General features: G+C 40.1%; 1 protein-coding gene across 1 annotated transcript; it reads left to right on the forward strand.

Annotated features, from left to right (window-relative positions):
• The first annotated feature begins 5,996 nt into the window (after window positions 1-5,996).
• Window positions 5,997-11,171, forward strand: gpr183a (G protein-coupled receptor 183a). The gene is made up of 2 exons (XM_075478650.1): window positions 5,997-6,529; window positions 8,313-11,171. Exon 2 carries the CDS (start codon window positions 8,336-8,338, stop codon window positions 9,473-9,475), a length of 1,140 nt encoding a protein of 379 aa, XP_075334765.1. The 5' UTR covers window positions 5,997-6,529; window positions 8,313-8,335; the 3' UTR covers window positions 9,476-11,171.
• The last annotated feature ends 4,608 nt before the right edge of the window (window positions 11,172-15,779 follow it).

Here is a 15,779-nt window from a genome sequence, read left to right on the forward strand (position 1 = left end):
CCCCTATCTCCTGTAGAATTTTCAGATGAGTAATAAAGAAATGCATCAGCTGGAGGCTTCTACTGACTTACAACATCCATCCATGACACACAACAAGGTGTTTCATCGTGTACTGCAATATCCTTTTTTAAGGTTTAATTTTTCTCAAAAAAAATCCATTATCATGTTTAAGACTCACAGAACACTGATTAATATCAAATGGCCTGGGAGATCTGCAAATGTGCCACAACCCAATCTACATTCTTTGGTTTATTGCTGCTGTTTTATTCTCATAATCATAATATCTCATTAAAACACCCAGAAAATTTGCAAGAAAAGAGTTCAGACAGCATACACGGCTTCCCCCTGGCATTGAGTCCCATTGTCTTCTATGAATAGCAGAGTCAAAATACCTTGCTATTTGTCTTTCAGCGATGGGTGTGATCTGGCTGTCTGAGGCCAAATGAGTCAGACCCACATGGCTGGGCATGAGGAAGTCAAACTACTTCCTTTGCCTCACCACCGGACTTGTTTTGAACGAATGAAGGCTGTTGTCAGTAAAAGGAACAGAATGGTGTTGAAGCTATTTTGCGTTTTAATCCTGAATGGTTTAACCATTTGCACAGTGCCTCACATCCCCCAAGCTCTACGTTTCTCTTGTGCTGTGGCATTTTCTTGATTTCACACATAGAAAATACATTTGAAACCAATGGACTGATTTGACAAACTAGAGTTCCAATAAGAGTGTGCTGATCTGATAAGTGTTTTTAAACTCCATCAGCATGTACCATTGCAATGCATATCCTGTAGAAATATTTTTGTAGTAAAAAGCAGCATCACCCCAAAAGGGCGCGATGAATTTGAAGGTGTTAAAACCACACAGCGACAGTATGTACACAAAAGTGTGTGTGTATAGCTATTTGAATAACGTTAAAAGTAATTTTGAGTGCATGATCCCATTTACATTTTTACGAGGTAAAATAAGCATATTTAAAAGATTGATTATTGATGTTTTTCGAGAATTCATTGCAGGCAAGGGATGATTGAAATCTGGACATAGACATCAGCAAAGAGGGGATTTCCTTTACTATGATTCATTGTATAACTGCTATTGTAGTGTTTTCTAGTTGTGGTTTGTTCATAAGTCATCCTATGTTACTTTGAACTTACCTTTACTAATTTAAATCCAAAGCAAGCCTCAGCAAGGTAGAAAATCTTAGATTTAAAAAAAAATCTTTTTAAAAGGAGTACAACTGGAACAGGTAAAGAAGTGCAAAGATAATGTGAGTTTGTTCAAGTGTGAAAGCTGTTGGGCGTTGGGTTGGGGTATTTAGCTTGTTCCAACATCACAGACCACATGTGACAACGGTCTGGACTGATATTGCCATTTGCACAGAGATGGAAATGCCAGATGACCTTTCTTTGAGGAACAAAGGGATAAACATATGTCCCTTGAACAAAAATATGATTTGAGTTTGAGTAGCTTGGTGCAGACACATAAGTCACTCTCTGAGCAAATTTTACTTGAACTTTGATTCAGGCTGTCATGGGTTTCGAGTGGAGGACAATTAGAAGTGAAATGATATGTGCCCTTTTTGGTTGAAATGTGCCACAGCATTGAGGTTCACCAATACAAAATGTCAAAATGTGAGTTGATTATTTTGAAAACGGACGTTTATTGTGCTTTTACGGACCTTTCTAGACATGCGCATGACTTGCCATTCTGAAGCAGATTGAGAAGAATCAAAATTAGGCAAATACCGGAGACAGCAGTAAACATCAAAAAAGCGGTGAGGGGGGTTCTAAAACATTGCAGACGACTCAGAAAAGAGGCTTAATGTTGAAAATACCGGAGTTCCCTTTTAAGGCACAGCGCCAGTGAAAGTGTGAAGATGATATCTCTGCTACAGAAGTTATGGTGCGTTGGATTTTTTTCAAATAAACAAATAAACTAACTTAAAAAATGAAGAGCAAAACCTAAGGACCTGTAAAAAATAACTACCATACAAATAGCACTATGTGTGATTATAAGATAGCAAAAATAAATAAATGCCAAAACAGAGTTTGCACCAGGTGCAAAACAAAAGTAAATCTAGCTCTCTGAGTTTTAATTTGTCTCCAGTGAGATCATCACTGACTGGGCTATTGGAGAATGTTCCACTAATTTACCTTCAGAAACCGGTTGAATTGTTTTACAGTAATTTTTTGGATGATTTTCTATTTGTACGGTGAAGGAAGCAATGTGCAAGGAGCTGTGCTGCTTTTGGCTCAGTGTGAGCTGACACTATGTCCCTCAGCACTTCAGAATTCATCCAGCTGCTTCTGTCTTCTGTCTCATCATAAATAATAATTGGTGAACCGATTGCATTGCAGGTCATGCATGTCCATGACATTGGTTCAGTGTGTTTTGCAGGCTATGTTGTGTGGCTAGCAAAATTTTACCTGCTGAAGATAACGTTTTGAATGATTTAAAAAGATGTTAAGGGGGTGATTTTATGCGCTAGAAGACATTTAGTGGGAGAAACAAGCAGTCAACAGAATTTTGCACACATCATCAGCTGTCTGCTAACATAGGTAAGCCCTATATATGTGTGTTATGGCCTTGGGGGGGCCTTGTGGTCCTGTCCTGGGGCCCGTTGCACAAAACTAAGATAAGGGATTAAGCGGGGATATGTTGGCTATCCTGGCTCAACTTATCCGTGATCCAGTTGCACAAAAGTGGGATAGAGGGAAGTGGGATATGTTCAGACGTAAGTTACCATGGAGATTTATTCTGTGAAGCTAGCCTGCTCCAGGCTAAGTTCCAGGATCTATTTAATCTCATTCCTTATCTCAGTCAGCGGTCGCCACAAATGGAAACCAGTATTTATTCCACTGCCTAGGACATATTGTTAAAACATTTAACTATACCCACTATCATTATTGAAACATTTGTGATCATTAATTGCAAACATTTTAGATAACTGATGATTTTAGATGAACTTGCAATCATTAGATTATTTAGTTTCCCACAGACTACACATAAAGTACATCACCATATAAATATAAATACACATTAGAGTGTACCATGATGTTCCTTTATTGAACAAGGATGAATCAAAGATGAATCAAAGCGAAAGCGAAATGTTATTTCTATCCGGGCCCTTGTTCTGGCATGGGCATGGTTGTATGCCAGTTGTGCCTCCAGAGGGTCTGCAAATGGAGTGAGCAGAAAAGGCTGGCAGGCATACCCTCTGTCACCCAGCAATACACCCAGGAATTCACCTGTGAATACAAAATGTTACAATCACAACCTCATAAGTAGTGACAGTCTTAACACAGCCATGATGTTAAAAGTGGTTATCAATAGAGGTTCTGTGGCTCACCTTGTGATAGGCGCCGATAGATCTCTGAGTTCTGAAACACTCGGAAGTCGTGGACCGAGCCGGGCCACTTTGCCACAACATTACTGATCAAACAGTCAGCATTGCAGACCATCTGAAATGATGAGATGCTAAACCAATTAATGCACATCACAGGCAATGTACAGTGTTCATTAATTAACTTTATCAAAAGTCATGTTCACCTGTACATTGATGCTGTGGAAGTTTTTCCTGTTCACAAAATCCCCCTCGTGTGTGTGCAGTCCACTGCACCAATGACATTGGGGAAACCTGTAATACGATGCAATGAGTATCTTACTCTGAATGTTAACATTGTAATTGTAACTGTAATTTAAAAAAAAATTCTTACCTGAAATCCTATAGAACTCCTCCTTGATGTCACAGAGTCTTCTATGCCCAGGGAAAGAGATGAAGATGCTTACAAGTCCTTTAATTGCCAGCCACACACTACGGATTGTGCGACAAATCGTGGCCTCATCAGTAGATGATACATGCCAGGCCTACAGTATGCCTTTGATGGAGTAGCCTACTCACTGGATCAGAATTTTCTGGTACTGGGGGCTCCAGTAGTGTGATGGTGTTTCCAGAGACTGCAAGGCAAACCAAAGTCAGATAGTCCAAATGGATTGAATATGAATGGTTGGTAATGTCTCACATAGAGATGGAAGAATGTACCATATATGAAGAGGGTGAGATCTTGGAAGGCGGGGGGCATATTTGTGAATGTGTCCCCAGCCAGGGATCCCCTCCAACACAGGCCTGCCCTTGTTGAGCTCCAGTGCCTTGTCCTCTGCTGGGGTTGGGTCAGGTGATGGTGACCCACCACCTGTGCCTTGTTTGTGTTTGTGTTTGAGTTTTGTTTTTGTTTTATTTTTGTTTTTTTTTTCACTGCTAAAACAGTACAGGCAATGTGTGGGCAGGCACATTCTTGATAAAAAGTACACTTGTTAAGTATTTGTCAGGGGACTTACCATTCTGCAGGATGTTCTTAGATTTTACTTTGACTTGCTGCCATGTCTGTTTTGGCCCAGTCATGTTAAATCTACACACAATGAAACAGTGGAGGAGCATGGAGTTACATTTAGATAGTTTCACTCACATGCAGTCAATTTCAACTTGTTCATAATCAAAATAGGCTACAAATATGTTAATTAACATTTTATTTGGATTGTGGCCTAATTGTGATGGTTTCAGTGGAGTGGTGAGTGTGTATTTGTGCACTACTTTCGCATTCAGGCGGTCAGCAACGGTTTGCCACGCTTGCTCCCTTTGATTTTCAACTGTGGCAGTATTTCCTTTTTGTTTTATTTTCTCCTTCACCTCTTCATATGCTTCCATTAATAGTTCTTGCTCCGCTGGGGAGAAATACGGTGCCCTTGTTGCCATGGTGAATCAGTGAATCTATGATCGATTGTGGGGTCTATTTCAGCAAGCCATGTGCAGCACTTAACCAGGATCGGTTTCACCTGGCTTGATGAATCCGTGTCTGCTCATCCTGGATTGGCCTTTGTACAACCAACTAAGCCTGGGCGCCCATGTTTTGGATTCCTTGAACCTAGCTGAGTAATTCATCCTGGATGTCTAAATCCTACTTTTGTGCAACGGGCCCCTGCTGTTGTACAGCACACTGTTGTGTGTTTGTTTGCCTTTCAGGTGATTAGTAACAAGGTGCACCTGGCTGGTGCAGAGGCTATTAAGGTCCGCCTACCCCGATGCAAGTTGTCTCCTTGGCTTACACCATGGCAGCTGCTTTGTTGTTTTATTACCTGTTTCTTACTTTTGACATGCACAGACAAAACGGATCCTTCATGGACCATTGCAGACACATATTGACACACACCACTGATACAGACACTGACACTGACACTCACACTTCATTCTTTTCCCAATATTTGATTTAATAAAATATGTTTTGTTTTTTTTTTTACTTTTAATCAGTGCGTGCGCATCTCCCTTTTCGTTGCGGCTCGCGAGGGTAGGCGGACCTAAAACAAATGTGAAATTGTCTTTCTACAGCTCAGTGTCAGTTTCTGGGGGTGTTATTCTCCTCTCTTTTCGTGCAAGTGTGTTTTTTTTTTTGTTGTTTTTTTTTGCTGATAAACCAAATGCTCAGCTGGTACTTTCTCTCCTAAAAAGAAAAAATCTTTAGCTATTAACCTTTAAGGGCTGCTGAAGGTAGGCGTATCAGAGAAGTTTATCCACTCAAGGAAAAAACAGAATTCGGTTGGGGGCTGTTCAGATTTGTATGTTCTTACCACATGGGTTAAACATGAAAATATCTTCAATCACAACTGACATATTGATGACATACACGACACAGAGCAACAACAAAAAAAGACTTCATAGCCATCAAAAGAAAAAATGTTAGTTGTACTATCACTTGAAAGTCATTCTGAGCCCAAAACACTGAAACAAACATAGCATGCTTCTTCTGTGGTAAATGGGAAAATCCCCATTCCACCGTCACTCCTTTTACATAGAAACAGATGAAAAAAAATGACGGATTATCAAATATAAGTGTGATATAAATGTGGGAAAATAACATTTTAACAATGGTAAAAACATCTCAACTGGATAAAGTTGGTCTCAAAAAAGTAAGAAGTAAGCTAAAAGTCAGAAATGGAACAAAAAAAAATCTATCTGGTTTCATCTCGGTAGCTAAAGCCACATCCTCCCAACAGGGCACACGTAACACACAACTTTGTATGAAACCTAGATTTTCATTTCCCCAGATCATTGCTTCACCCCTAATTGCTCAACTCCCTTGGGACTAACTCATAAGAAGATATACATCCAGGCAGTTTGGTGTCACATCGCATTTAATTGTTATTCGGTTGCAATCACTGGATTTCATTAAAAAAAAAAAAAAAAAGAGTCTGACGTGAGATAGAGCATTTGAAAATGTTTTGTAACAGTGAGAGGGGTAAACTGACACACACCCTCACGCACAGATAAAGAGAGAGAGAGCTACAACAGGATATTTTGTCACTATAGTTACCGGCAGCAGATACCGATCTTGATGTCTGAATGTCATGTTGTTTTCACACCAGGCAGAGTGACTGTTGGGCAACTCTTGTGAGAGTGATCAGCTTTGGAATAACATTTTCACGTCCCCTGGATCAGTGTGATTCTGGTAGATCTATAGAGCAGCATTTTCCATCAGTGAGGTAAGTTTGTTTTCCTTGCTGTATTTTTCAAGTTGTCTGTAACTCGCTGTGTATTTGTCCTTTAACGTGCAACAAGATAACTGGTACAGCTGTCAGTTTGGCTCATAAGAAATTTGAAAATACAAGTTGTATTCCAGAGTCAGGTAATTAGAGACTGTTGCCCAACTATTAAACATGCACTGTATACTATTTTATGACATCTGAAAAAGTTGTATGTTTCTGTGTTTCTTGTGTTAGATTTAGAAATAATATTTGGTGTTTTGGCTTTAGTAGTGCAGATTTATATCTGACTGAAAATAATCAATTAAAGTTTAAATATTTTGTGGTTGATTCTTGACATTAAGCACCAATGTATCCTCAAAAGAAATATGAAAAAACTGGTCTTTGCATGTTCGCTCAATTTGTGCCCCATTCTTAGCTACAATACTCTGGGGAAGTAGGCTTCCTCAAACACAAGGCCATCTCTTAACACCTTTTTTTTTTCTTGCAAGCATTGCCAGTGCAGGCAGAATTACAGAAAAGTAATTGTTCATTGACTTCCTTTGTGTCACTTATAGCTACAAACACAGGTGCACACACGCACGCACACACATGCACACATAATTTGTAAATCAGTGGGTGCTCCTACTGTAGTTTGTTCGTGAAGGTCAGTCATTCAATCCTCTCTGATACACCATTATTGTGTTCATTGCCAGTTTCCCGAAAACTAAATTAAAAAGAACCAAACTCAGATTGTGATATCAAAATGTTTGAACAGTCCTTATCTGTGAAAATATAGTATGAAGGGAACTGGACAACTTGGTGAGTGAAAAGGTACCTTCAGGCACAGCAGTTCATATCAGATTGGATTTGGACTTTTTTTTATGTGAATACATAACTACATTTAACTTTCATTTTGATAAATAGGTTAACTAAAAACCTCACTTGAGTGAGGTTTGAGTGAGGTTTTGGTTAACAAAAACCACAAGGTGGCACTACACACCACACAAATCAAATTAACTAAAAAGAAATATATAAGTATCCATCCATCCATCCATTTTCTATACCGCTGAATCCGTCGGTCGGGTCGCGGGGGGGCTGGAGCCTATCCCAGCAGTCATCGGGCGAGAGGTGGGGTACACCCTGGACAGGGGTGCCCATCTCTGTCTCTGTGTGGCCCTGTCCATCGGAGGGCCACACAGAGACAAACAAGACAAACAACCATCCATACTCGCACTCACTCCTAGGGTAAAGGTAGAGTCACCAACCAACCTAACATGCATGTTTTTGGACGGTTGGAGGAAGCCTAGAGTACCCGGAGAGAAGTCACGCATACACGGGGGAACATGCAAACTCCACACAGAAAGGCCCCGCCCGGAATTCAAACCAGGAACCCCCTTGCTGTGAGGCAACAGTGCCAACCATGTGTATATATGTACATATGAATCATATAATTTTATAATTTTTTGTATTTTCGGAAAATGAGACCAGCTCTGTAATAACATGCAATGCCAACATTTTTAAGGTTTGCCATTTCTTTTGCAACAAAATTGAAGCAATCGGCAGGCAAGCACAAGTAAAACACAAATACTTGTGGATTTGAGAAAAGGAGTAATGAGAAATACAGCAGCCTCTTTTACTTCCTTTTTGAAAGCAAGGTGTTCATTTGGGTCGGTTGTACAGGACAAGAGTTTAGTTTCATCATGCTTGTTCAGTGTGATTGTGTTTCCTGAAACAGGCAGAAAATGAAAAAAAAAAGCAAAAGCAAAATGAATTTAACAAAGATCTTGTTTCCTTTTTGCAGTTATTGGTTCCTGAAGTATCAACATGGCTTCTATCACTGTGCCTGTGACCCTCACCACCTCAGCCTCCAACAATGATTCTAATAAGACGAGCTGCGACACCCTATACGCCCATCGAGACTATGCCCGAGTCCTCATGCCGCTTTTCTACTGCATTGTGTTTTTTGTGGGGTTGTTCGGTAACTGCCTCGCCCTCCATGTCATCCGTCCCAATCTGAAGAAGATCAACTCCACCACTTTGTACTCTCTCAACCTGGTCATCTCTGACATCCTCTTCACCCTCTCTCTGCCTCTGAGGATAGTTTACTATGCCAGGGGCTTCCACTGGCCTCTGGGTGAAGTACTGTGTAAGTTTTCAGCCCTCATCTTCTACATCAACACTTACGCGGGGGTCAACTTCATGACCTGCCTCAGTGTGGACCGTTTCATCGCCGTAGTCTTGCCTCTGCGCTTTTCACGACTCAGGAAAGTCAGTAACGTGCGCTATATCTGCATTGGTGTGTGGTTGCTTGTTCTGGCACAGACCCTCCCTCTCCTTGGAATGCCTTTGACCCAAAGTGAGAATGATGGCTTCATCACTTGTATGGAATACCCCGACTTTGAAAAGGTGGACCATATTGAAACTATACTGATCGGTGCTGTCTTCTTGGGTTATGTTATCCCTGTGGTCACCATTATTGGGTGTTATTCTGTCTTATGCACCAAACTCCGGCTAACAGCAAAGACCAACCATTTGACAGAGAAGTCTGGCCGCAGTCGCAAGGCCATTGGTGTGATCTGCTGCGTGACTCTGGTGTTTGTTGTTTGTTTTAGCCCTTATCACATTGACATTCTGCAGTACATGATCCGTAAGTTGGTGTCCAAGCCAAACTGCGCTGATCTTACAGCCTTTCAGGTATCGCTGCACATCACAGTGTGTCTGATGAACTTTAACTCTTGCTTGGACCCATTTATCTATTTCTTTGCCTGTAAGGGCTACAAAAGGAAACTCCTGAAGCTGCTAAAGCTGCAGGTCAGCATGTCCTTCTCCAGCGCGGTGAGGACGTCACCCGAAGGCTCCTCGAAGGACTTCATCGATGGCAACAAGATAAAACTCAACAGTTCAATCGTGGGTACGACCAGTGAGAGATTGACAGAAAGGAGATCACATCGATCGCACGAGTGAACTTAAGAACTGAGACATGACGAGGGGGACACTTATGTCTCATTGAGCTTCTTTTCACAGGGACAGTGAGTCAAATAAACTGGTAAAGGACTAGGTCAGGTCATCATGGAGAGCAAGAAGCTACTCATCATTTTGCTCTCCTGGAATTCAGTAGATTATTTTCCACAATGAAGGAATTTTCAGATAAGACATATTCAAAATGTAATGAAAACTCAGCACGTCTTGTGTTTACATAGTTTATTTGTGATATTCCTAAATTGTGGGGAAAACTTGAGAAAAAAATAAATAAATGGGGAGAAAATACCTGCGTCGTGCCAGCAAACAGTAGCTGATTAGGTAAAGTATGAGGCAGATCCGGTTGGGAATGTACAGGAACTAATTTCACCATCTGGTTGGAAAAGTAATGACAGTCTGGTACAAGTATGAGGGAAGTTAATTTCGTTCCAAGCAGTGCACACACTTGAAAAAAACATTTCTTACAGCAACATCACAGCATTTATCTCAAAGTCTGATAGTGAGCAGACAGTGCATGCACTGAAATGTTAAAGTAGAGGTATATCTGATACTAGTTTCATTCTGATATGAAATCAGTCTGAGTCTTGGTTAAGTTTCTTCACGTTTCATTTCAACTCACAGAAAAACCGTTGAGGTGAACAACTATTATTCTAACTTTCTGTGAAATGAATTCAGCCTAATTGGTTGGAAAAGCAGCACATATTATTGTTGAGTCTAAAACTGATTTTCGTTTGTTAGGACAAGGATGCAATTTTAAGCAGTAACTTGTAGATGGAGCTGTTTTTTGTAAAGTTTGGCTGTGATAATTTATGTTATGACATAATTGTGTTTTGAATCCTCTGTAGCTACCCTGGAACATGTGTGATCTACACACAGCAATCATCTCACAGACAAAAGGACATATGCAATTCATTCCAGAAACAATACTGTTGTACTGTATGTTGTTGTATAGCACGACCAAAAATAGGGTAACAGTTTGAGTTTAAGGAAATGCACAAAAGTGTATTTTCTCATTTACAGGTGGCTCTCAGTCATAGTCTGCCTTTCAATCTGTTCCCTGTCAGTACTGATCGTCAGGTTTTCTAGCTTATATCATAGGAATCTAGTCATTGAACTGCTGAACAGTTTCAGGTTGTTGCAGTTTTCTGTAAAAGATTTCAGCGCTTCAGATGTGTGGATGTGTATAAGTTATTCTGTGAGGAGCACGATGGCCGTGATTCTATCCTCCTCATAGCAATGAGCCATAACATACAGCAAGTGGGATGAACCTCTTTCCTTAGCCTCAAGCAGAACACTCCTGCAAATGCTACCCTGTCCTCCAAAAATCACATACCTCAGGTGCACTGGCCTTCACAGTGTTCTGATTGTAAAAAAAAATCTGAAGTCTCTGAGACAGATTTTGATCCACAAAGGAACTGTGGCTAGATCTAAAGGGTGCTTGGAGCACCTTGAAATACTGGATGCAAGACTTTGTTGTTGTTGTTTTGTACACTGAACTACTCAGTACACAAAGTCAGTTGATACATAACATTTTCCAAGGATTTTCATACTTTGAAAGCATCCTCTTTTTACTGTTTGTCGTTAAAACTTTTTGTGTGACACATTTGTAATTTGTGTAAATGCTTAATCTAATTCTGGCCCCCTGCTCGGCAATGTTTGAAAAGTATCTGAAATAAAAGTAAGGAATCTCAAACAACTCTGGAGTCATTGTTATTATGTCTGCTTCCCCCTCAGAGACAACATTGTGTTTGCCCTATAACCCACTCTACTACCACCATCTGTCTGTCTGCAGATGCATGAGTACTTTCCCTTTATTTCAACACATTTTACCACAACACGACAGCTAGTCGTGGTGCTTTTCTTTTTACATTGTTAATGTGGAACAACGGCTGCATTCATGACTGTTGAGTCGTCAGTATGATGTAGAATGTTACAAACATATTTTCGATACATAATCGGGGCTAAAACTGAAATCAAATGCGTTTGCTTTTGCGTTTAACAGTTTAAGGCGAAGTGCTGGGATCAGTCCTAGTTATTGTTATCTTGGGCGTTATTCAAAGATCATTTCTGGGGCTTCTGTCATCCATCACTTTCACTTCGACAGGTCACCGGTCCATCAAAGCCATGCACTCTCTCTCACACGCCCACAGTTTAGAGTCAGCAATTAACCTAACATGCCTGTTTTTAGTCTGTGGGAGGAAGCCAGAGTACTCAGACAGAACTTGCACATACACGGAGAGAAACTCCACATAGAGAGGCTCCAGCCAAGCTGCGAACCAGCAACTTTAATTCAATCTGTTTAATCTGTTTGACCCTCACCTGCCATCCCCTCACAAAAAAGTGTCAGTTTACAGTACGATGACACCTACTGCGCTGTCAAGTCTGATAACTGAACTCTTTCCTACTTTATTTTTGCATTTAGCTCTGAAGACCTCATGAGAAGGATAAAGAAGGGGTCATACAGGCGTAGAGCTTTCTAAAATGGGCCCTTGTGTGACATTTGATTGAGGCCAACATATGTTCTGTCAATAACAACACTTTACTAAAACACTTTTCTCATTTCGTGGCTGGATTCACTCAATACCATTGCTTGATTGATCATGGTTGGGCCTAAAATACATTCTATTCACAATGCAACCTTCACCGTCATGGACGCAGTTGTACTGGTTGCCTTAGCTACGTGTAAATGTAACTTATTACAAGAAAACTCTGTCACTTCAAGGTTGTCTTTAGGCAGCAGCGTCACTTGGATAGGGTAAGAACACTTCCATGGTTAGTTTTGGCAGGATAGTCTCCAAGATCAAGTGAAGCAAATCACAAAATACACATAATGATTGGCTTCTCTTGTCCCTTGATATTCAGACATATCTGACTTAGGTCAAAATTGCTATTTGAATCGAACTGACTCAAGCGTGGCTATTGCAAGCAATAGATCCAGAAATTTGATGGCAGTCCTGGATTCTGACCTTTCGATTTAGCATGGCACTCTGTAGTCCAATATGGGTGGTTGATTTTCTGAGATCCAAAAGAAATATACCAATCTTTTGATAAAGTTGCAAAATCTATAGCCAGTAAGTGCAAGAAATTAGAAGCAATTTAATGTTAATAGTTTCTTATGTAATATCACATTAAGCTTCGTGACAGATGGCACAAAGGCCAGATAGCTCAGGATGATGGGACACTGCCTGGGGTTGGAAGCGGACTGGCGGCTTGTCCAGGGTCTACCCAGGCCTCTCGCCTGATGACCGCTGGGAAAGGCTCCAGCCCCCCCCGCGACCCGACCGACGGATTCAGCGGGTACAGAAAATGGATGGATGGATGGATGGCACAGCGGCAAGACACAACCGAAAGTATAACAAAACCTTTAAAAAGAAGAAGAAAGTACCTCAGCACACAGCAAGCACTGCACAGGCTTCAGCAAAACCACAAAGCAAAAATGTACATCCACTACACAAAGAGTTTTACAGTAAGACGAGGAGTTATTATTATATTTTTGGAATTTCTTTTTTCTCAGCGTACATTGTTATGCCTATGAAGGGAGAGGCTGGTAAATAAGCCAAAACTGTGTATATATAGAATTTTGCTTACACTGCTCACTTCTTCATAAGGAAATGCTAACGAAACTGTCTACTGATGCAGACACTGAAAGCATACCTTATTTGCAACATTTCTCATGAAGAAAACAAGATTTTTCCTGTTCTCGGTTATCTTCGAACGTGAAATGTTATAGATCACATTACATTGTTATCTTGAGATCTTGAATGATAAGGGACTTATCTTCTTAGTTTATAGCCGTTTCATAATTGTGGTAGCATCATAGGATTAAAGAGACATTAGAAGAAAGGGGTGGTAGTCATTAGAATAACAGCAGCAGACAGGAGAATCAGTTGTTTTGATGCCTTATGTATTTTCTGTTTATGGAGCAGATGTTGTCAGAGTTATTACGCACTAAACAGACTTGCTGTCATCTGTTACCTTATTGTCAGATGTACTGACCTAAAGCTGGCATTTTACATTTGGCAGTTTCTGTGAAGTGCAGTCAATTGTCTTGAGTCGCTGACTTGAAGTGAGGAGAAAAAAAAGAGGTGTGATCTGAGTCAGCTGGTGCACTGTCTGCACCTAAGTAAGAGCGTGTGTGCCCTTGTAGTGTGAAACAAAGGTTTTCGGAAAAAAAAAAAGATCGGTTCCAGGAACCTTGATGATGTAAATGTTATCAAAACACGAGGAAACAGGTTAAACCACAGCACAAATACTGAGAACAGGGACTGATCATTCATCACCAACTGTTTTGGTGATCAGTTAATGAATTATCATGAAAAAAGGAGAAGAAAAACATTGTAGCCACAGCTTCCCAGTAGAAAAACTCGTATAGCATTGCATGCCATTAATTAGAAAAAGAAAAACTTAAAGAAAGAATCAATGCTGAAATATTTAAAGCGGAGAGTAGCTGTTCGTTGGAGTATGAATGAGAGAAAATGACAGAAAGAGCCACCTGGTTGACACTATTTTTGCCCAGTGTGCCTATTCATATCTAAAGTATTTGTTTTTATAAACTCTGTTTTTATGATGCTATTCTGTTTCTTGGCAAACTGGACAAGTTACAATTTAGATTTATGCTTTATAAATGCAGTCCACTACCGAATAATTCAAGCAGTGTATCCTGACCTCAGAGTAAGTTTGATTTTTTTTCTTATTTTTTTGTGGAAATCTAATTTCTCTGAAACACATCCCTTGGCGACGGTCTTGTTGTTTTGTTTGCACTAAACAATGTAAATCACACGAAACAGCCATCTGCTTTATCGCTTTCTTTCTATCGCTTGACGTCTTTGGGGATCTGGGATATGTGCTTCTTTTTTTAAGGGGTAGGTTGAATCCATGAAGAACCCTACAATAGCGCAGCAAAATATGATACGTATACAGTTATTCCAAATTGAATCATGTGGTGTCAGTTTCATTCTCCTGGTGGTGAGGGAAGTTTTCGATGCTCATTTTAAGTTTACATACAAGTAGTTGAAGTCAGACCTGGCTCATAAGTCCAGTGTGCACACTGTGTCAGTTTTTAAACTTGTGTGTAACGTTTGCAAAGATTTTCAAGGTGGGAAAAAAAAAGTATGCAGTTAAGAGAGTATTATCTATTTTATCCTTGAAAATTTGACTGAGTGGGACTTTTGATGTAAATCAAAGTCACCTTCAGGTACCGCCCTGAAACAGACGTGCAAGAAAAAAAGAAAAATATATTGAACAATATAATTGAAATAAGGCCAAAAATTGAGACTTTCTGTGCACCTAACACATATTGGAAACCGATGGGGTCCAACACAGAACTTATCCACAGAATACTCAGTTGCCCTAATAAATAAATAAAAAATGAGTCTGGAACACCTAGAAATGATAGAGTTACCAATGAAGAAATAATAGCACTGTGGGATTTTTATGGTGTGATTAGTGGGCACAGAGAAAACGTTGTAATATGTCACGTCGGCCTCTAGAGGACAGTGTAAAACAGGGTAAAGAGATGATGATAAACCAAGTAATTAGGGCTTTTAGCTGGCACGTTGATTTCATTGAGGACATATATTCATCTTTTTTATTAATAATGACCTTTTAACTCTTTGACTGTTACCCATTATGAGATATAGAATAAATACCTTAAGGTAAGAAACAAAACATGCACAGCTTGTTGTAGTCTAGATCTGTTTATTAAGTGGAATATAACTGTATTTATCATACAGGTGAATCATGGTGAGTATTTTCTCTAGAGTGGGATACTTTCTAGCCACAGCCACATGACAAGTATCAAAGAGAGGAAAACATCCCACAGACTGTTGTCATAACAACATATTGCAATGAACACCGAGTACCATCTGGTATGAGATTTTTGAGGCACATCAAGAGGATGAGCCGGTGGATAATTATTTCTCAGGAATAAGAATTGAACTCCACGATACAAACACACAGCTCTGAAAATGCAGCGATAAAATTCCCGCTGGGAGCTCAGAAAGGAGTCGAGCACCGAAGCTGACAAGTTTGCAAAATCGAACAAAGCGTGAGACCGTGGATGTGATACTTAATGGAGGTCAGATACAGTGGCGGTCAGTCAGGAGGCAAAAATAGGAAGTCGTGGGTAGGTATGCCGTCTGTTTCACAAGATCTATAATAAGAACGAAAAGTAGCAGTTAGGATATGAGGGGGAGAAGTTTTATTGCATAATGTGCTTTGAGCCAAACGTCCTAATTCATAGTTGTTAGCAGCTCACACTCACATTAATCACACACATTAATCTGTATTC

The sequence above is a fragment of the Odontesthes bonariensis genome, chromosome 12 (assembly GCF_027942865.1).
Source record: "Odontesthes bonariensis isolate fOdoBon6 chromosome 12, fOdoBon6.hap1, whole genome shotgun sequence".
NCBI classification, from domain to species: domain Eukaryota; kingdom Metazoa; phylum Chordata; class Actinopteri; order Atheriniformes; family Atherinopsidae; genus Odontesthes; species Odontesthes bonariensis.